The sequence below is a fragment of the Dendrobates tinctorius genome, unplaced genomic scaffold, assembly GCF_039654945.1.
Source record: "Dendrobates tinctorius isolate UK_male_01 unplaced genomic scaffold, ASM3965494v1 ptg000070l, whole genome shotgun sequence".
Lineage (NCBI taxonomy): Eukaryota > Metazoa > Chordata > Amphibia > Anura > Dendrobatidae > Dendrobates > Dendrobates tinctorius.
The window spans coordinates 47,711,069-47,730,525 of record NW_027361738.1 but is presented as its reverse complement, the minus strand read 5'-3'; the positions used below and the strand labels follow the sequence as shown (position 1 = coordinate 47,730,525).

The 19,457-nt window shown below is 42.7% G+C and overlaps 1 protein-coding gene across 3 annotated transcripts in view; it reads right to left on the bottom strand.

Moving 5' to 3' along the window:
* The window catches only part of WDR37 (WD repeat domain 37), a 199,328-nt gene that overhangs the window by 8,970 nt on the left and 170,901 nt on the right, over window positions 1-19,457 (bottom strand). For all 3 annotated transcript variants that reach the window (XM_073581641.1, XM_073581640.1, XM_073581642.1), the window contains one exon: window positions 9,595-9,729. In XM_073581641.1, coding sequence (XP_073437742.1) covers window positions 9,595-9,729 — 135 coding nt within the window. The remainder of the gene's footprint in view (window positions 1-9,594; window positions 9,730-19,457) is intronic.

Sequence of the window (19,457 nt, the reverse complement as noted above, 5' to 3'; positions counted from 1 at the left end):
ATGTATGTAGCATGTAGTATGTATGTAGTATGTATGTGGTATGTATGTAGCATGTAGTATGTATGTAGCATGCATGTAGTATATATGTAGTATGTATGTAGCATGTAGTATGTATGTAGTATGTATGTGGTATGTATGTAGCATGTAGTATGTATGTAGCATGCATGTAGTATATATGTAGTATGTATGTAGCATGTAGTATGTATGTAGTATGTATGTGGTATGTATGTAGCATGTAGTATGTATGTAGCATGCATGTAGTATATATGTAGTATGTAGTATGTATGTAGTATGTATGTGGTATGTATGTAGCATGTAGTATGTATGTAGCATGCATGTAGCATGCATGTAGCATGTATGTAGCATGCATGTAGTATGTATGTAGCATGTAGTATGTATGTAGTATGTATGTGGTATGTATGTAGCATGTAGTATGTATGTAGCATGCATGTAGTATATATGTAGTATGTATGTAGTATGTATGTGGTATGTATGTAGCATGTAGTATGTATGTAGCATGCATGTAGCATGCATGTAGTATGTATGTAGCATGCATGTAGTATGTATGTAGCATGCATGTAGTATGTATGTAGTATGTATGTAGTATGTATGTAGCATGCAGTATGTATGTAGCATGTATGTAGTATGTATGTAGTATATATGTAGTATGTATGTAGCATGTAGTATGTATGTAGCATGCATGTAGTATATATGTAGTATGTATGTAGCATGCATGTAGTATGTATGTAGTATGTATGTAGTATGTATGTAGCATGCAGTATGTATGTAGCATGTATGTAGTATGTATGTAGTATATATGTAGTATGTATGTAGCATGCATGTAGTATGTATGTAGTATGTATTTAGCAAGCAGTATGTATGTAGCATGTATGTAGTATGTATGTAGTATATATGTAGTATGTATGTAGCATGCATGTAGTATGTATGTAGCATGTAGTATGTATGTAGCATGCATGTAGTATGTATGTAGCATGCATGTAGTATGTATGTAGTATTTTTTTTTTTTTTTTTAACATTTAACACATTAGCCGGATGATGGGACTACTACTGTCCCATCATTGGCTAATGTGTCAATCACTGTCATGGTAGCAGGCATCGCCCGATGGGACTTGTAGTCCCATCGGACGATGCTTGCACAGACCCCCGGACATCAGCACAGCCCCCCGGCAGGCCGGCACAGCCCCCCGGCAGGCCGGTACAGACCCCCACAGGGTGCACAGACCACCGGCAGGCCGGCACAGCCCCCCGGCAGGCCGGTACAGACCCTGGGCAGTCCACACAGCCCCCCGGCAGGCCGGCACAGCCCCCCGGCAGGCCGGCAGAGACCCCCGGAAGGCCCGAAATGACGGCGCATCATGATGCGCACACACCGCGCATCATGATGACGTCAGGCCGTCAATCAACTGAACTTCCGATTCCGAATTCCGATATTGAAAAAATATCGGAAATCGGTATCGGAATTCCGATACAGCAAGTATCGGCCGATACCCGATACTTGCGGTATCGGAATGCTCAACACTACTTCTTATGTTTCTTTTAACTGTGCCCTCTGAAAAGCCAGACCAGAGTGCAACAAACTTCCCTACAGCCATGATATTTTCCTTTCAAATTCTCTTACAATTCTGTCTCTTACTGAAACCGGAATCCATCACCCAGACACTGCATTAGTTGTCTGATATGGTGGGTTACATTTTTCATATATCCACAGATCTAAGAGGAGACAAGGTGGAGGGGTTGGCCTGCTTCCTTTCTCAAAATGTGCTTTTCTTCAGGTTATCCCCCTAATACTCTCACTTAAGATTTTTGCACTCCTTAACCCTGAGAGTGGCGGAAGAGTACGGCCCTTCGGGACCCCCCCACCAGTTCCTGGATCACTTTAGCACCTGGCTTCCACACTTTCTATCCTGTGATATTCCCACTCATCATGGGGGCACTTTAGCCTCCCTATCGATAATCTGCTCTCCCCATCTGCCATTCATCTTCTAGTTCTAACCTTCTATTTCGGCCTTTCACAGGTTACCAACTCTCCTACACATGAAGACAGGAGTACACTGTACATAGTCGGCTCCCAACTCTGATCTTACTAACTCCCCTCCCACACTTTTGGACCACAATCTTCTTTCATTGTCAAGAACTGTCTCCCTGCTCTCAAGACACTCCACACACACAGAAATCTCTGTGCCATCAATATTCAGCAGCTCAAGGTCAATGGAGAAACTCCCTTTTGTCCAAAGATTTCATCCACTATAAGTTTATGCTTAAAATCTATAACACTGCTCTTCAGCTCTCCAAACAAGCCTACTTCACCGCCGTCATCACCTCACTATCCAGCAATCCTAAATTACTATGTGACACATTTCATTCCTTCCTCAGTCCTAAAGAGAACGTCCCAATCATTAACCTCAGCACTGATTATCTGGCCGATTATTTCAAATAAAAAACTGACCATATCCGACAAGAAATGGTTTCCCAATCCCCCAAGATCATGGATCCTCTTCCCTTCTGAACTTTATTAATTTCACTTTTCATTTTTGAACCAGTCACAAATGAAAAATTAACCAGGCTCCTTTCATCTTCTCGCCCTACTAACTGCAACATTTACCCTATTCCCTCTCACCTCCTCCAGTCCCTCTCCCTGGCTGTCAAACCAAACTGAAATATTTACCCTCTCTTTTTCCTCCAGAATCTTTCCCTCCTCCTTCAAACATGCATCACGTGCTTGGTAAGGTGTTATACGATCGTGCTCGTGTGCTGAGTGTCTTCAGCGTGCTTGAAAAATATGTTTGAGTTCCAGCGGCTGCATGTCTCTCAGCTGTTAGATAGCAAGGACACATGCAGGGATTGCCTGTTTGTTAGACCATCCCTGCATGTGCTGCCACTGTTGAACAGCTACTAGACATGCAGCTGCGGGGATTTGAACATATTACTCGAGCACGCCGAAGACACTCGACATGTTAATGTACACAGTAAAGTCTAAATGGGTATGTAGTATAGCTCCAGAGGAGAGGGGAAGCTTGAGAGAAGTTACGTAGGTATGATAAGGCAATGAGTTTATCGGGGAAGGAGAGATTGATAAGGGATTATTAGTAGGAAGGTTTGACATTAGGGGTTTGAGATAAAACTGATTTATTGGCATATTGTAACCATTTGTACACATTGATTTTGGCCTTTAAGGCACGAGTATCCTTATGATGCTTATATTATATATATGAATAAAGTTATTTTTTTTCCTCACACTTGTCAATATAACAAACAAACACTGAGCAGTCATCTCAAGAGCTAGTGATAAATGGAAGACCTTGTAATGGCAACCGCAGCATATTACGTTAATGTCTCAGCTCATTCACTTGTCCTATTTCACACTTGTGAATTCTTGGCTGGGAAGAGAATGAAGTGTATTCAAATTTTATTTCTATAAAGCTGCAGACTGAATCCATGTCGCTTCTTCTTGCAGCTCTGAAAAGTGATTACAGTTTGTCTGGAGCCAGTGAAGTGAGTATTGATGATTACAGAACAATATCATAATGTATTCCTACACCCTGGGATAAGGACGGCTTACTCGCTGTACAATGGCGCAATGCAATGGCAAAAAGTATAGACAATCCCCTGACATGTTACCGGACCACACACATTTTATAGAAAATTTTCACTCAAAAATTAAAAATATTTATAGTTGTTTCTTAGAAATATTTTATATCAACGAATACAATAATCTCAAATGAAATACTATAAGGGTTCTCAAGTCAAATCATATATATATATATTCCTTAAAAATGATACTTTATTGTTTAAAAACCACAAATGTGGTATACACCAGAAAAAAAGTGACTAGAAATGAAGAAAATGAAATAAGTGTTCAAACAAAGCCCATACTGAGGTGACACCTTGGAATCCCTCATATGAGACTGAGCTGTATCCTGCCTGTCCGCGGAGGTTGGCACCCTAGGGGGGAACGTTATGGCGCCCCCGCTCAACGATGGCTGTCCCTAGGGGCCCTAGTAAACCCTACCGCCACTAGTGGTCCCTTCTACCCGATACAAATAAGGGAACCCCTACTTCTAGACAGAGACCAAACTGCTCTATAGAGGACCCTGTGCCCCAGAGAAGAGGTTAAAAATAAATAGAACACATATGGCATTCGGTGGTCAAATTTGAGCAAAGACACAGTTATGAAAAGTGCCTCAATCTTATGTGTAGGATATATTAGTAAATGAAAAGGGCACTGACTCTAATAAGTCATAACCCACAAGACAGCCAAAGGCTGTATCCCATTGCTGTGAATATACAAAAAACGCAGAACTGCCACAGCGATACTTATCTGCATTTTCTGCCACCTGCCAATAAACAGTTAAAGCCTCAGCTAGATAAAACACATATGGCATTAGGTGGTCAAATTTGAACAGCAGACATCATCATGGGAAACAGGAATTGTGAATAGTGCCTCAATCTCATGTAAAAGATATATTGATATATGAAAAAGGCACTGACTCTAATAAGTCATAACCCACAAAACGGCCAGAAGCTGTATCCCATTGCTATATATATACAAGAAACGCAGAACTGCCACAGCGATACTCATCTGCATTTTCTGCCACCTGCCAACAACCAGTTAACGCCTCAACGCGTTTCGCCTTATTAGGCTCATCAGGAGGCCCGATGCTGCGATATCTAGTGTCCCATCAAGGTGCAAATAGCTTACCGATACCAGTGCAGCTCCCCTCTTTAAACCTGCCGCGCAGAGCAAAAGCTCCGCCCGCTCACATTCAGTGGCGTCTCTAAGCGCCAATCGCCTCGCCACCCATTCACTGTTACTCCAATCATCTAACAGGACTCTCGTTCAGCGTCATGGTGGCCAATCAAATATCCTCAGACAAAAAATCTCCCAGCGTTGACCAATCAGCAACGCTGAAACTGGTTGCCGCGTCTGACAAGTATGCAGCGTCACTGCTGACTCGCCAATCAGATGTCCTGTGGAAAAGCCATCTCACAGCGTTCTCAAAGCACTGCGGCTCAGAATCACTGTCCACTTCGGGGTATATCACCCACAAATATACAAGGGGCTCCACTCTCCTCATATATTCACAGTCACGCGCTGTGTATGGCATATAACCGATGTTTAGTAATCTTGATATCTCTTTTCTCCCCACTGTGATGGTTAGCATGCAAGTAGGCAGATATAAATCGCATCATAACCTTCAGTGGTGTGAACAGGCGTCAGTAGGCATCCACCTCATCATATCAATAAAAGATAATGTAAAATCGCCACATGCATTTCAACAATGTGAATATGCGTCAATATACAATATCCTTGGCACACATTTGTTAAGAAGTATCCTGTGTATGCCAATGGAGCCGAGATTAAAAACTGCTCAAAATCAGTTAGAGGGTGGATAAATATATGGCAGTGAAGAGGGGAATTTATTATGTAATCAATATTCCATGACAATGCATGGAAATCCCACTCAAAATGGGAAAAGCAAACCAAAACCTACAAGGCCAATATCCTCAAAGCAGGACACATTATTCCATTGTGGCTCATAAGAAACAGGCAAATGACAGTTGCTCATTTAAACCCCTCGGCTCCAGGGACTCCATCCTGAATATCCATTCACATTCTCTCCTAAGAATCACCTTGTCCACATTACCTCCTCTTGGGTTCACATTAACGACCTCTATGACACAAAATTTAATGTCACCGAGGTCGCCTTTATGGCACATCCACATATGCTTTGCAAGTGGGGTTTCTCTTTGATGCCTTATGTCTCCAAGATGTTCCCCCACTCTTCTTCTAAATTCTCTCCTTGTCTTCCCTATGTAATTTTTAGGGCACGTACACGTAGCCATATAAACGACCCCTGTTGTCTTACAGTTAGAGAAGTCACGTTGATAAAAAATCTTGCCAGTATTAGCACTACAGAAGGACTTCCCCGGTCTCATATATTTACAGAAACTGCAGTCCCCGCACTTAAAAAAGCCACAGGGTCTCCTATCTAGCCACGTACCACCAAATACTGGTCTCCTATATTGGCTATGAACCAACATGTCCTTAATTGATTTGCCCTTTCTAAAGGTGATATTGGGACGCTCACCAATCATATTTTTCAAATCTGGATCTAACCTAAGGACATCCCAGTGCTTAGACAGGACCTTTCTGACCTCCTGATGATTTACATCAAAAGTCCCGATCACCCTTATTAATTCTGTCGAGTCTTCAGTCTCACGTTTCTGTAGCAGTTTACCCCTGTCTGCTTTATATGAGACCGGGGAAGTCCTTCTGTAGTGCTAATACTGGCAAGATTTTTTATCAACGTGACTTCTCTAACTGTAAGACAACAGGGGTCGTTTATATGGCTACGTGTACGTGCCCTAAAAATTACATAGGGAAGACAAGGAGAGAATTTAGAAGAAGAGTGGGGGAACATCTTGGAGACATAAGGCATCAAAGAGAAACCCCACTTGCAAAGCATATGTGGATGTGCCATAAAGGCGACCTCGGTGACATTAAATTTTGTGTCATAGAGGCCGTTAATGTGAACCCAAGAGGAGGTAATGTGGACAAGGCGATTCTTAGGAGAGAATGTGAATGGATATTCAGGATGGAGTCCCTGGAGCCGAGGGGTTTAAATGAGCAACTGTCATTTGCCTGTTTCTTATGAGCCACAATGGAATAATGTGTCCTGCTTTGAGGATATTGGCCTTGTAGGTTTTGGTTTGCTTTTCCCATTTTGAGTGGGATTTCCATGCATTGTCATGGAATATTGATTACATAATAAATTCCCCTCTTCACTGCCATATATTTATCCACCCTCTAACTGATTTTGAGCAGTTTTTAATCTCGGCTCCATTGGCATACACAGGATACTTCTTAACAAATGTGTGCCAAGGATATTGTATATTGACGCATATTCACATTGTTGAAATGCATGTGGCGATTTTACATTATCTTTTATTGATATGATGAGGTGGATGCCTACTGACGCCTGTTCACACCACTGAAGGTTATGATGCGATTTATATCTGCCTACTTGCATGCTAACCATCACAGTGGGGAGAAAAGAGATATCAAGATTACTAAACATCGGTTATATGCCATACACAGCGCGTGACTGTGAATATATGAGGAGAGTGGAGCCCCTTGTATATTTGTGGGTGATATACCCCGAAGTGGACAGTGATTCTGAGCCGCAGTGCTTTGAGAACGCTGTGAGATGGCTTTTCCACAGGACATCTGATTGGCGAGTCAGCAGTGACGCTGCATACTTGTCAGACGCGGCAACCAGTTTCAGCGTTGCTGATTGGTCAACGCTGGGAGATTTTTTGTCTGAGGATATTTGATTGGCCACCATGACGCTGAACGAGAGTCCTGTTAGATGATTGGAGTAACAGTGAATGGGTGGCGAGGCGATTGGCGCTTAGAGACGCCACTGAATGTGAGCGGGCGGAGCTTTTGCTCTCCGCGGCAGGTTTAAAGAGGGGAGCTGCACTGGTATCGGTAAGCTATTTGCACCTTGATGGGACACTAGATATCGCAGCATCGGGCCTCCTGATGAGCCTAATAAGGCGAAACGCGTTGAGGCGTTAACTGGTTGTTGGCAGGTGGCAGAAAATGCAGATGAGTATCGCTGTGGCAGTTCTGCGTTTCTTGTATATATATAGCAATGGGATACAGCTTCTGGCCGTTTTGTGGGTTATGACTTATTAGAGTCAGTGCCTTTTTCATATATCAATATATCTTTTACATGAGATTGAGGCACTATTCACAATTCCTGTTTCCCATGATGATGTCTGCTGTTCAAATTTGACCACCTAATGCCATATGTGTTTTATCTAGCTGAGGCTTTAACTGTTTATTGGCAGGTGGCAGAAAATGCAGATAAGTATCGCTGTGGCAGTTCTGCGTTTTTTGTATATTCACAGCAATGGGATACAGCCTTTGGCTGTCTTGTGGGTTATGACTTATTAGAGTCAGTGCCCTTTTCATTTACTAATATATCCTACACATAAGATTGAGGTACTTTTCATAACTGTGTCTTTGCTCAAATTTGACCACCGAATGCCATATGTGTTCTATTTATTTTTAACCTCTTCTCTGGGGCACAGGGTCCTCTATAGAGCAGTTTGGTCTCTGTCTAGAAGTAGGGGTTCCCTTATTTGTATCGGGTAGAAGGGACCACTAGTGGCGGTAGGGTTTACTAGGGCCCCTAGGGACAGCCATCGTTGAGCGAGGGCGCCATAACGTTCCCCCCTAGGGTGCCAACCTCCGCGGACAGGCAGGATACAGCTCAGTCTCATATGAGGGATTCCAAGGTGTCACCTCAGTATGGGCTTTGTTTGAACACTTATTTCATTTTCTTCATTTCTAGTCACTTTTTTTCTGGTGTATACCACATTTGTGGTTTTTAAACAATAAAGTATCATTTTTAAGGAATAGATCAACGAATACAACCAACGCTACCACATCTAACAGTTGGTCTTATGGCAAGGCCAACTATGCCTATACTTAGAGCGGTCCAGTTTGATGTGCTGTGTATTATATGAGCAAGGGCAACATGTTGATCAAAGTGCATAAGCCCACCTGCCATGTCTCTATAGTAGGACCCCGCTCTAAGGCTATGTGCACACGATGCAGAATTACCTGCGGGTTTTTCTGCGCGGAACCGCAGGTAAAGTGACCTGCGGTTTGGTCTGCGGTTTTGCCCTGCGGTTTCACACCTCTACTATGTTAAAGGTGTGAAACCGCTGCGGAAACCGCCCAAACAATTGACATGCTGCAGTTTGTAAACCGCAGCAAAACAGCGCGGAAAAAACCGCACCGTCAGCACAGCGTTTTTGAAACTCCATAGGGTTTCATTGTACTGTACTTTGTCAGCGGAACTGCTGCGTTTCCGCAGGGGCAAATCCGCTGCGGAAACACAGCAGAATCCGCACCGTGTGCACATAGCCTACTAAGTGTAGGGCTGCAGGTGGCCGACGCGACACAAAGCCTGCAAATCATGTGCCCAACAGCTCCTGTACGGGCTGGCAATCCACCCCTTTTCCCAATAGCTACGCACTTAAAAAGAAGTTGCCATTAAGTGGCAGTGGGTTTACACACTTTGATAAAAACGTTAATTAATATCATGTTAACTTTTTAAACTTTTTTTTAGCTTTATTTAAATTTATATTAAACTACTGTAGTTAAGAAAACATTATGTTCTTTGGTAATTTTAAGGGTGGGACGTGACAACAGCATAATGGGTAATTTAGTTGTAAACCTTAAAGACAATCTGTCAATTGAAACATGGTGTCATATAGTGGAAAAAGTTATTATACCTTTAGCTCTCTAGGTTTAGGAGTCCCAGAGGTGGTCCTACTCCGCATTTAACAGCTCCCCTGTATGTGTGCACACAGAAGCTAGCTCTTAATCATTGAGTTGGACCACTTGCTGGACTCCGGGTTCAGAAGCAGGGATTTCAATTAGTAATATACAGGGAATACTAAATCTTTTCCTGCAAAACTATACAGCATATTAATTTTCTCAGCTTCTCCTGTTGCCCATAGACAGGACGGCAAATTCCCAGATCTAGATCATACCTGTTTACGGCAGAATCTGTTCGAATAGTGGCGATGGGTGATCTCATATTCTTCAAATCCCAAACTTTCACAGTTCGATCGTCGCTCCCCGACACAACGTTGTCCCCCACCGTGAATACAGCGGAGGTCACAGTGCTGAAACAAAATGAATATTGGTAAGTAAACTTCGGACTTCGCGGAAAACATATCCACCTCCACATCTAGCACAAAATGGCCAATAAAAAGTAAAGAAAATGACAGTGAATAATATAATCAGCAACTTAGATCTTTCCAACAGCCACAACTGGACATATCTGGCATTAGCTACACTGAATAGACAGGTTTCTGCTTTTCATATACAAATGATTGGTAAAAGTAGCATTAACGGTTATTAACTAAACGCAGCGTCGAGTCTGTCTAACTAGTATGAGAAGATTGGGGATGTAGTGCATTATCGCTATGCGACTGACCACTTGATACAATGTTGACTTGACTTTTAAGAAGTTTTTAGCATGGTGATCAGTTGATCGGGGGTCCGGCTTTTCGATCAATCAGTAATCATCCGTCACCGCCAAGAGAAGAGCGTCTTGGATATAATAATCTATCTTTACATGGAGGACATTCAAACGGTAGGATGTCTATGTAATGCATGGACTCAGAAGGTTCACCCGAGCAGGAGTCGCCTTTATTGAGTGACTGTCTGCATTGGTAAAGATATGTCCCCCTTTTATAACTTCCATATGTCACAATGGGACATACGTTTAGGAGACAAGCCCTTTAATAATATTCAGATCCAAGACTTGGCAAGTGTTTTACTACAGGACCATGAATATCGTAATATTCCTTCGACATTTGATCATTTTACTGATAGAACAAGGGACACAATGACTCCGATATATAATCATAGATGCAATGAAGTCCCAGATCTGCAATGTGGGGGCTTTTTGGGGACAAGGGTAAAGAAAACCACTGGTGTAGATATATAGCTGGGAGCTTAGACACCTCTCCAAACAGAAATGTGCATGCGGTTTAAGATGAAATTTAGCCTACTTACAACGGAAAGCAAAAAAAAATCCACGGCACATTTTCTGTGCGAAAACCATCACATTAATTCAGGTTTGTCAGCTTATCCTTCCAGTGCATTTGATTTCCTGACACATGCCTTAGCAGGGGTCATGCACATCTATTTCTGAGAATTTTGTAATTTTAATTTAAAATGTCAGTTGTTTCTGTCATTTCCCCGGTGCTGCGGGAATTTGATTTCATGTTCCATTCAGTCTGCTGATTAGAGATTAGCACTATCCAGGTCACAAAGGCCCAATTTACGCAAGCCCTCTTAATTTAAATTGACATCAAATTAGGTTCTAATTAGGACCTGACCATACTGCATTAATGAGACAAAGTTGCTTAATGTAATTTCAGAGTGCAGCAACAATCCGCATAAAATTACTCCTAAACACTCCCTTTAACCCTATCTTTGTATACATTAAAAGGATTTATTTCAGAATAGCTGCTGTAATTATCTCATCTTTCTTTACTCCTCTCGTGGCACCGTTTCAATATACTAGAAGTCTTCAGAATCTGTCACCTGCTTAATATCGGCAACCAGGAGCCAGTAACAGCAGTGAAAAGATTAAAAATGAACACAGAAAAGTCCACTTCGCTTTATATCTTTTATGACTTTCTTAATCCTTAAAGGGAAGGTGCCATCCAAAAAATTTTTTTCAGCAATTTAAAAAATGTGAAGAATTAATGTTTACATTTTCTTAAAAAATATTATCATTTGTTTTTAATTTTGTAAGATAAGAAAAATAATGTTAAAAAGTTTGGCATTTCCACTTGTTAACACTAGGGGGAGCAGCTACTGAAATTTGGCACAAAAACCTAGTGTAGAACTAGCTCACATTACTGCCCTGCAGTAATTATGGGCGGAGTCTGCTGACATGGGTGTGGTGTCACGCCTCTCCTCCCCTTTTTGGTGTTTACTAAGGGAAATGAGAGGATGACATTTAGGAACACAGTGAGCAGCCATTGTGATGGGGCCTGCAAAGTTACCCACTGTCTTTGCATGCAAAGTCTGGATCAGAACAGGCCATCAATCAGCAGAAATGTTTCCTGGATTCCTGTGGAGCAGACGGTCCATCCATGTGTATAAAACACAGCGCTCTATGTACAATCCCTGGCACTGAACAGGGTGCCCCCATAGACCAGCACACTGCTCTCCTGAAATACTCTGTGCTGCTGTCACCCTGCTCCTTCCACCATATATCTCCCTCTGTGCCCCCCATAGACCAGTACTGTGCTCTCCTGAAATACTCTGTGCTGCTGTCACCCTGCTCCTTCCACCATATATCTCCCTCTGTGCCCCCCATAGACCAGTACTCTGCTCTCCTGAAATACTCTGTGCTGCTGTCACCCTGCTCCTCCACCATATATCTCCCTCTGTGCCCCCCATAGACCAGTACTCTGCTCTCCTGAAATACTCTGTGCTGCTGTCACCCTGCTCCTCCCCCATATATCTCCCTCTGTGCCCCCCCATAGACCAGCACACTGCTCCCCTGAAATACTCTGTGCTGCTGTCACCCTGCTCCTTCCACCATATATCAGGCCCTGTCGCCTCGCTTTCACACATCGCCAGGACAGGATCTGAGGAGAGGAATGGGGTCTTCGGTCACAGAGGATGGCAGGCAGAAAGGATTCTGGGAGTAGGGTGACAGCAGCACAGAGTATTTCAGGAGAGCAGAGTACTGGTCTATGGGGGGCACAGAGGGAGATATACGGTGGAGGAGCACGGTGACAGCAGCACAGAGTATTTCAGGAGAGCAATATCACACGGGATAGGATTAGACACACGGCTCAGTCAGTATCACACAGGATAGGATTAGATACACAGCTCAGCAGTCAGTATCACACTGAGAGAATTAGATACACGGCTCAGTCAGTATCACAGGACAGGATTAGATACACGGCTCAGCAGTCAGTATCACACAGGAGAGGATTAGATACACGGCTCAGCAGTCAGTATCACACAGGAGAGGATTAAATACACAGCTCAGCAGTCAGTATCACACAGGAGAGGATTAGATACACGGCTCAGCTCACAGTATCACACAGGAGAGGATTAGATACACGGCTCAGCAGTCAGTATCACAGGAGAGGATTAGATACACAGCTCAGCAGTCAGTATCACACAGGATAGGACTAGATACACGGCTCAGCAGTCAGTATCACACAGGATAGGATTAGATACACGGCTCAGCAGTCAGTATCACACAGGATAGGATTAGATACACGGCTCAGCAGACAGTATCACACAGGAGAGGATTAGATACACGGCTCAGCTCACAGTATCACACAGGAGAGGATTATATACAGGGCTCAGCAGTCAGTATCGCACAGGAGAGGATTAGATACACGGCTCAGCAGACAGTATCACACAGGAGAGGATTAGATACACGGCTCAGCAGACAGTATCACACAGGAGAGGATTAGAAACACAGCTCAGCAGTCAGCATCACACAGGATAGGATTAGATACACGGCTCAGCAGTCAGTATCACAGGATAGGATTAGATACACGGCTCAGCTCACAGTATCACACAGGAGAGGATTAGATACAGGGCTCAGCAGTCAGTATCACACAGGAGAGGATTAGATGTCCAGCAGATTGCCAGGGAGCAGCTCCTCCTATGTTTTGCAGGGGCAGCAGCTGGTCGGGTGTTTTGGAAAGAGCAGCTGGGTCTCCAGCAGCTCGTCCTGGTTCCTCTCCGCAGCTGGTATGGGCAGAGTGAACATCGAAGCCCTGTTATGCTGGAACAGTACAGCATCAGTGATAACAGTGCATGCAATAGAGTGTAAATGGAGCTAACAGGAAAGCACTGGGCTCTAATAAGATGGCGCCTGGCCACACCTACAGCTGTGATTGAGCTGCCCACAGAGGCGTGGCCAGTTCACTCCTGATGCAGCTGCAATGATAGAGATAGGGTCGGGAGCCGACCGTTATGTCTTATGCCCAGGGACTGCCGTAAATGAGCATGGAAAGTGTCGTTCAGCAGCCAGAAAGGTAAGATGGCAGCCCCCAGTGGCTGCATTAATACAGTAAAAAAACAAACCATACACACCACTGAGTCAAGCTTAGGGGACAATATCTTTTTATACTATTTTCTTTTTTACATTAAATTATGAAAAAACACGGCACCTTCCCTTTAAAGGCGCACCAACGTTAAAACAAGAAATGAGAAGAAGGCTGAATACAAGCTACAGTCACCGTAACATTAGGTTTTCAATGTGTCTTTTATATTTTCCATTGTTCTCCTGGAGGTTTCCACTGTGCCTCCTTTTCCTGAGTCTAGAATATTAGGGTGGGCTACAAGGGGACTTTGTCCACGACCCAACTAAACTGTGTTCCAAATTATTATGCAAAAAGAGTTTAGGAGTGATAAGTTTAGAATTTTTTTGTTTGTCATTTAAACTCATTGATGGTGATGTGTGTCAGGGCTCTTTATATCACTGAAAGCAATTGCAGATACCTGTGCAAATTAGTTTGGCAGGTGTGTCCAAATAAAGGCAAGACTACTTAAGAAGGCTGTTCCACATTATTTAGCAGCCTACATTTTTTGCCAAAATGGGAAAGAAAAAGGATGTGTCGGCTGCTGAGAAGCAACAAATTGTGGAGTATTTAGGTCAAGGCATGACTACAATCAACATTGCCAAGACACTTCATCGTGATCATCGCACAATCAAGAAGTATGTAGCTGATTCCCAGCACACACGTGTGCATGCTGATAAGGAAAAATCGAGGACTCTTTCCAACAGGCAATTGCATCAGGTTAAAAGAGCAGCTGCAAAAATGCCTTGTCATAGCAGCAGACAAGTTTTTGAAGCTGCTGGTGCCTCCAACGTCCTCCGAACAAGATGCAGGGTCCTTCAGAGGTTTGCAGCTGTGCTTAAGCCATCCTGTCGACCACCTCTATCCACTGCACACAAGCAGAAACGGCTCCAGTGGGCCAAACGATACATGAAGACTGATTTCCAAACTGTTTTGTTCACCGATGAGTGCCGTGCAACGCTCGATGGTCCAGATGGATGGAGTGGAGGATGGCCGGTTGATGGACACCCCATGAAAACACAGCTAAGGCGCCAACAAGGAGGAGGTGGAGTAATGTTTTGGGCTGGAATCACGGGGAGAGAGATTGTCGGCCCCTTTAGGATCCCTGAAGGGGTAAAGATGAACTCCATAATCTGTGTGGAGTTTCTAAAACAGCACTTCCTGCCATGGTTCAAGAGGAAGAACCGTGCTTTCCACAGCAAGATCATTTTCATGCATGATAATGCACCATCTCCTGCTGCAAATAACACATCTGCATCTCTGGCTGCTATGGGCATAAAAGAAGACAAACTTATGGTGTGGCCACCATCTTCCCCTGACCTCAACCCCATTGAGAACCTCTGGAGCATCATCAAAAGGAGTGTCTATGATGGTGGGAGGCAGTTCACATCTAAGCAACAGCTCTGGGAGGGTATTCTGTCCACATGCAAAACAACTGAAGCACAAACCATCCAAAAACTGACAAATTCAATGGACGAGAGAGTTCAGAAGCTTCTTTCGAACAAGGGGTCCTATATGCAAATGTAACATCACCTAGAATAAAGTTTTGACTTGAAAACGGATTGATTTCATTTTGTAATAAGCTGATAATGCTTATAATCTCACAATTGACCATTTTTTTGTTCAAAATAACAATAAAAAAGGTTGAAAACTCTGCTGTGCATAATAATTTGGAACATGCATTTTGAGTGATTCTTATTTTTAAAAATATACTGTTTTCATAGGTAGTTTGTTCAAAAACATTGCAATTATACTAGAATAGTAGATGACTGGAAAATAACAATGACTGCAATTCATATAGATAATTTAGAGAAAATATGAGGAAATATTTTTTGCATAATAATTTGGAACACAGTGTAGTCAACGCAACAGCAGCATTCAGCGATCTTTAGCCGTGCGACCCGTGTCACTGACAAAGTCACTGTATAGCCCAAGCCTGAAAGCAGTAGGTCTGGAGAAAGGTTGGCGACTGACGAAAGTGACAGACATCCGTCTGCCGATTCGGCGGCATTTTAAATATATAAAAACCAATTCTAATCCGTTTAGCTAAGACATACCACCATTTGGCATTCAAGGGGTATGTAAAAAAAATTGCAGATTTTAACAGTACTGTTAAGCTTTGGTAGTACCTCTACAGAGACTAGTTTGCTTTAATCAAGAAATACATAAAGAAAAGATGGCCCGGCATCTAAAACATGGCTATACCATTTGAGTGAATCTCAACTTTTGAGTAGCTAAAAAGCATCATGAAGAAAGTTTTCAACAACACAATGGGGGAGATATACTAAGCTAAATACACCAGAATTGGTGGTCTAATTGCACCAAAAAACTGCCGTACATGCCTGTCACCACATTCAGTGTTTTAGACGCTGTTTGCTTTGTGGAAAAGGAGCACTGCTTTGCAAACAGAAGCATAGCTTGAGATGTGACACCATGGAAGTGGTCTACAGCCCAAAATCTGTCAGTCACTGAGCCTCTGAGGTTGATCTACTGAAGCGGTCTGTCTAGCCAGCCTTAAGGGGGTTTTACACATAGCGATATCACTAGCAATATCACTAAAGCGTCACCGATTTTGTGACACAGTAACGATATTGCTAGCGATATCGCTACATGTGATACTTACCTCCGACCGGCTCCCCCGCTGGCTATCGCTGATCGCGCGAAATCGTCCATGCTCATTTCTCGTCGGCTGCTTCCTGCTGGCGCCGACGAGCGACGCGTGGACGCGGGTGGGAGGACGTCATCATCACCGCGTCTGAAAGGTAAGTAGCGAACGCTGCTGCGTCGCTGCATCACTGTGACATCTGCCTGTTTGGCAGCTCACTAACGACCATTTAGCGATGCACCAGCGATCCTGACCGGGTCGTATCGTATTAGGCTGCATTCACACATCTGTCTACAGTTTTACGTCCACCGAGAATGGACACTTTCTCTCATTCGGTGTTTCAACAAGTGAAGCAGGTAGACCTTCACTTAGCAACGGATCAGTTCAAAACAGATGACAAATGAATGGAAAACTGGAAAATGGATGTGTTCTGTTATTTATTCATCCCAAAAGTTGTTAATGCCCAAACCTGACCCCCAAAAGCGAACGAGAACAGGATACACCATGAGTTTAATGGAAAAGAAGCACACATCCATTAAATAAATGGATGAGTGAACGGTAGTATGCGGATCAGACCCGGCCAGTCAAGTCTATGTGTATCCATAAAAAAAGCAAGGATGAAAAGTTGAATATGTCCATTTTCCAGCCATCAATAAGAAAAAAAAAAAGTTCAGACAGTTTACGGCACCTCCTTCAGTTTTATAAAAAAACAGGAAAAAATGGAAGCTGAAGAATGTAAAAATGGAAACGAATGTGTGAGTGTAGCCTTAAAATCCTCCAAATTACCATTATTACAGGTAACATGCTTATTCATTGGCATTTATTCAGTTTGGTTTGACTGTACAAGTGGTAGACAAAATCAGTCAATCAAAATGATACCCTTAAGAAAAGTGTCATAGGCATTGCCAACGGTTTCAGCTCCGGACAGGAACTTTTGAGCTCTGATGCTAAAAGGAAGAATCTAGCTTCTTTGTACTCCGAGCATGCCTAGAACACTGGATTGGCACATTGAAAAATGTAGTGTAATCAGGATATCATGGTGTACAGGAGAGATGACCTGCATGGCTAGGACCAGCGAGTTCCCTTTTTAGTTAGAGGAGTTTTCTCCTGTCTTCAGGAGCACACCATTGTCCATCCTCCCAGCTTCCTACTTGCCAGTAGACAGTGTGCTTCTGGAGATTGACAGTCCGGATCAGCGGCGTGGTTGTGCCGCTGCTCTGAATAATGCACTCTCCTATTCTTGAAGTAGAGGCAGCTTCACCTCTGAAGTATCAGAAGAGCGCAGGGGCACTGAAGCTGGCCAGATCCAGCAACTGATGGCAGAGGCGGCCGGTAACTTAGCCAACGAGCAGGAAACTATAGAATTAAAAATTCGATTTTGCGAACGAAGAGGTTTTTTCATAAAACGTACACTGCAAAATTGGTTATTTTTACAAGAAATCTGCAATTCAAAACAGTTTTCATGTTAAAACAATGCCTGCAATAAAAGAAGGGCCCCATGTAGTGGGTTTTGACCAGCCGTAAACTGCTTCTAAGAGATTTACTTTTTGCCAAAGTGAGCTGCAATCTGTCCATTGCATTACACAACAAAAGATTTACTCTGCCTAATTTTGGGCTGTAGAAAGAAAAAACTAAATGTATAATTTATGAGATTTAGGGTATTTATTGCATTGTCTGCTTGGCTCTATATCTCCATAAGAGCTGCTCTTTACATTTTCCCCTAAGATCCATAAATGTGGTCTTCCAAATGAAGCTAGAATTCGTCGGCGGCTGATGGCCTTAAGACTGTGCTGAAAATACTTCACTGGGTGCTGATCCATATCTGCTCCAATGTGTCCCATATTGTAAATTAGCCGGAGATGATCTCAATCCAATCAAGCATCTGTGGGATGAGATGGAATGGAGCCACTCGTCAGCAAATACTGTGGATGTGGTGTCTGGGGAGGATGAAGAATACAGATGGATGCACACTCCAGTAACCACCCCGGTGTTAGTCATCACATGCAATGTAAAGTAACCGGAACTCAAATTTTTTTTTTTTTTTTGGAGGGGGGGGGGGGGGGGGTTGGGGTAATAAGGTTCTACATACAACTATTACAGGAATCCAAGGATGGTTAGAAAAACTATTAAAAAAAACCCTTCAGCTGGCTTACAGCATGTGTGTTTTAATTATTTGTGTGTGTGCGCCTGAAAATTACAGATATGTCGTTTATCAATTCTTTTATCTGATATGTAACAGCTTCTTTAAAGAGTAATTTAGTTTAAAAAGAATTATAAGTATAGGAAATGATAAATATTTCTAATCACCACCATTGCATAAGCAAACATAACGATACTTATACAAAAAAAAGAAAAAGCAACAACTCCAATTTAATAGTTTCAGTCAAAATTCACAAAGCGCCATTTTTTACACTATTTAGAAAAAAAATTAAAGCACAATAAAATGGACTTTTACACCGTTTTGTCCTATAATATCTACCTCAAATACTACATCACATTCCCATGTGAACCCCAGCCTTACTTGGCTGTTCGTTCCCACGGGACACAACTAAGAAAAACAAAGTAGCTTGCCAACAAAATTTCGAGGAGGGTGTAGTGGATCACATATATCAAAAAAATGGTACAATTTATGGCAAATTTTCAGTGTACTCCCTTCAACGCCACTCCATACTTATCAAATCTCACACCTTAATTATACATTTGCCGCAAACTGGCTCTAGCGCAGATTTTTATGCAGGATATTAAACTTCCCGCTGTAAGATAAGGGCCAGAGAGTAATGTGTCAAATGTCTCAAGGTCATTGTAAAATATTGCTTGCGCAAATTTCAGCTTTTTATGCATGTTACCTAATACACTTCCAAACGTTAGAAAAAAGATGGAGACCAACGTGTCAAATGAAGAATTTGAAGCAAATTTATACAAGTTCAAAATGGTTGCAATATAATTTTGTTTAGCCTGCCTGACGAACGCAATGATCATTATCCCCTAGTGCGATTTAAAGTATTTAAAACTTTGTCCACTCCTCTACCACAATGGTCTACTCTGAAAAAAGAGGAGCCCGGACCAGTAGAGTTTGCAAAATCATAACAAGTGAAGTATTATTACTAATTATGAGAAATTGATTTGCAACATTTAGGGCTGTGGAGCGGTTTTGGATCTCAACTTCAAAAGA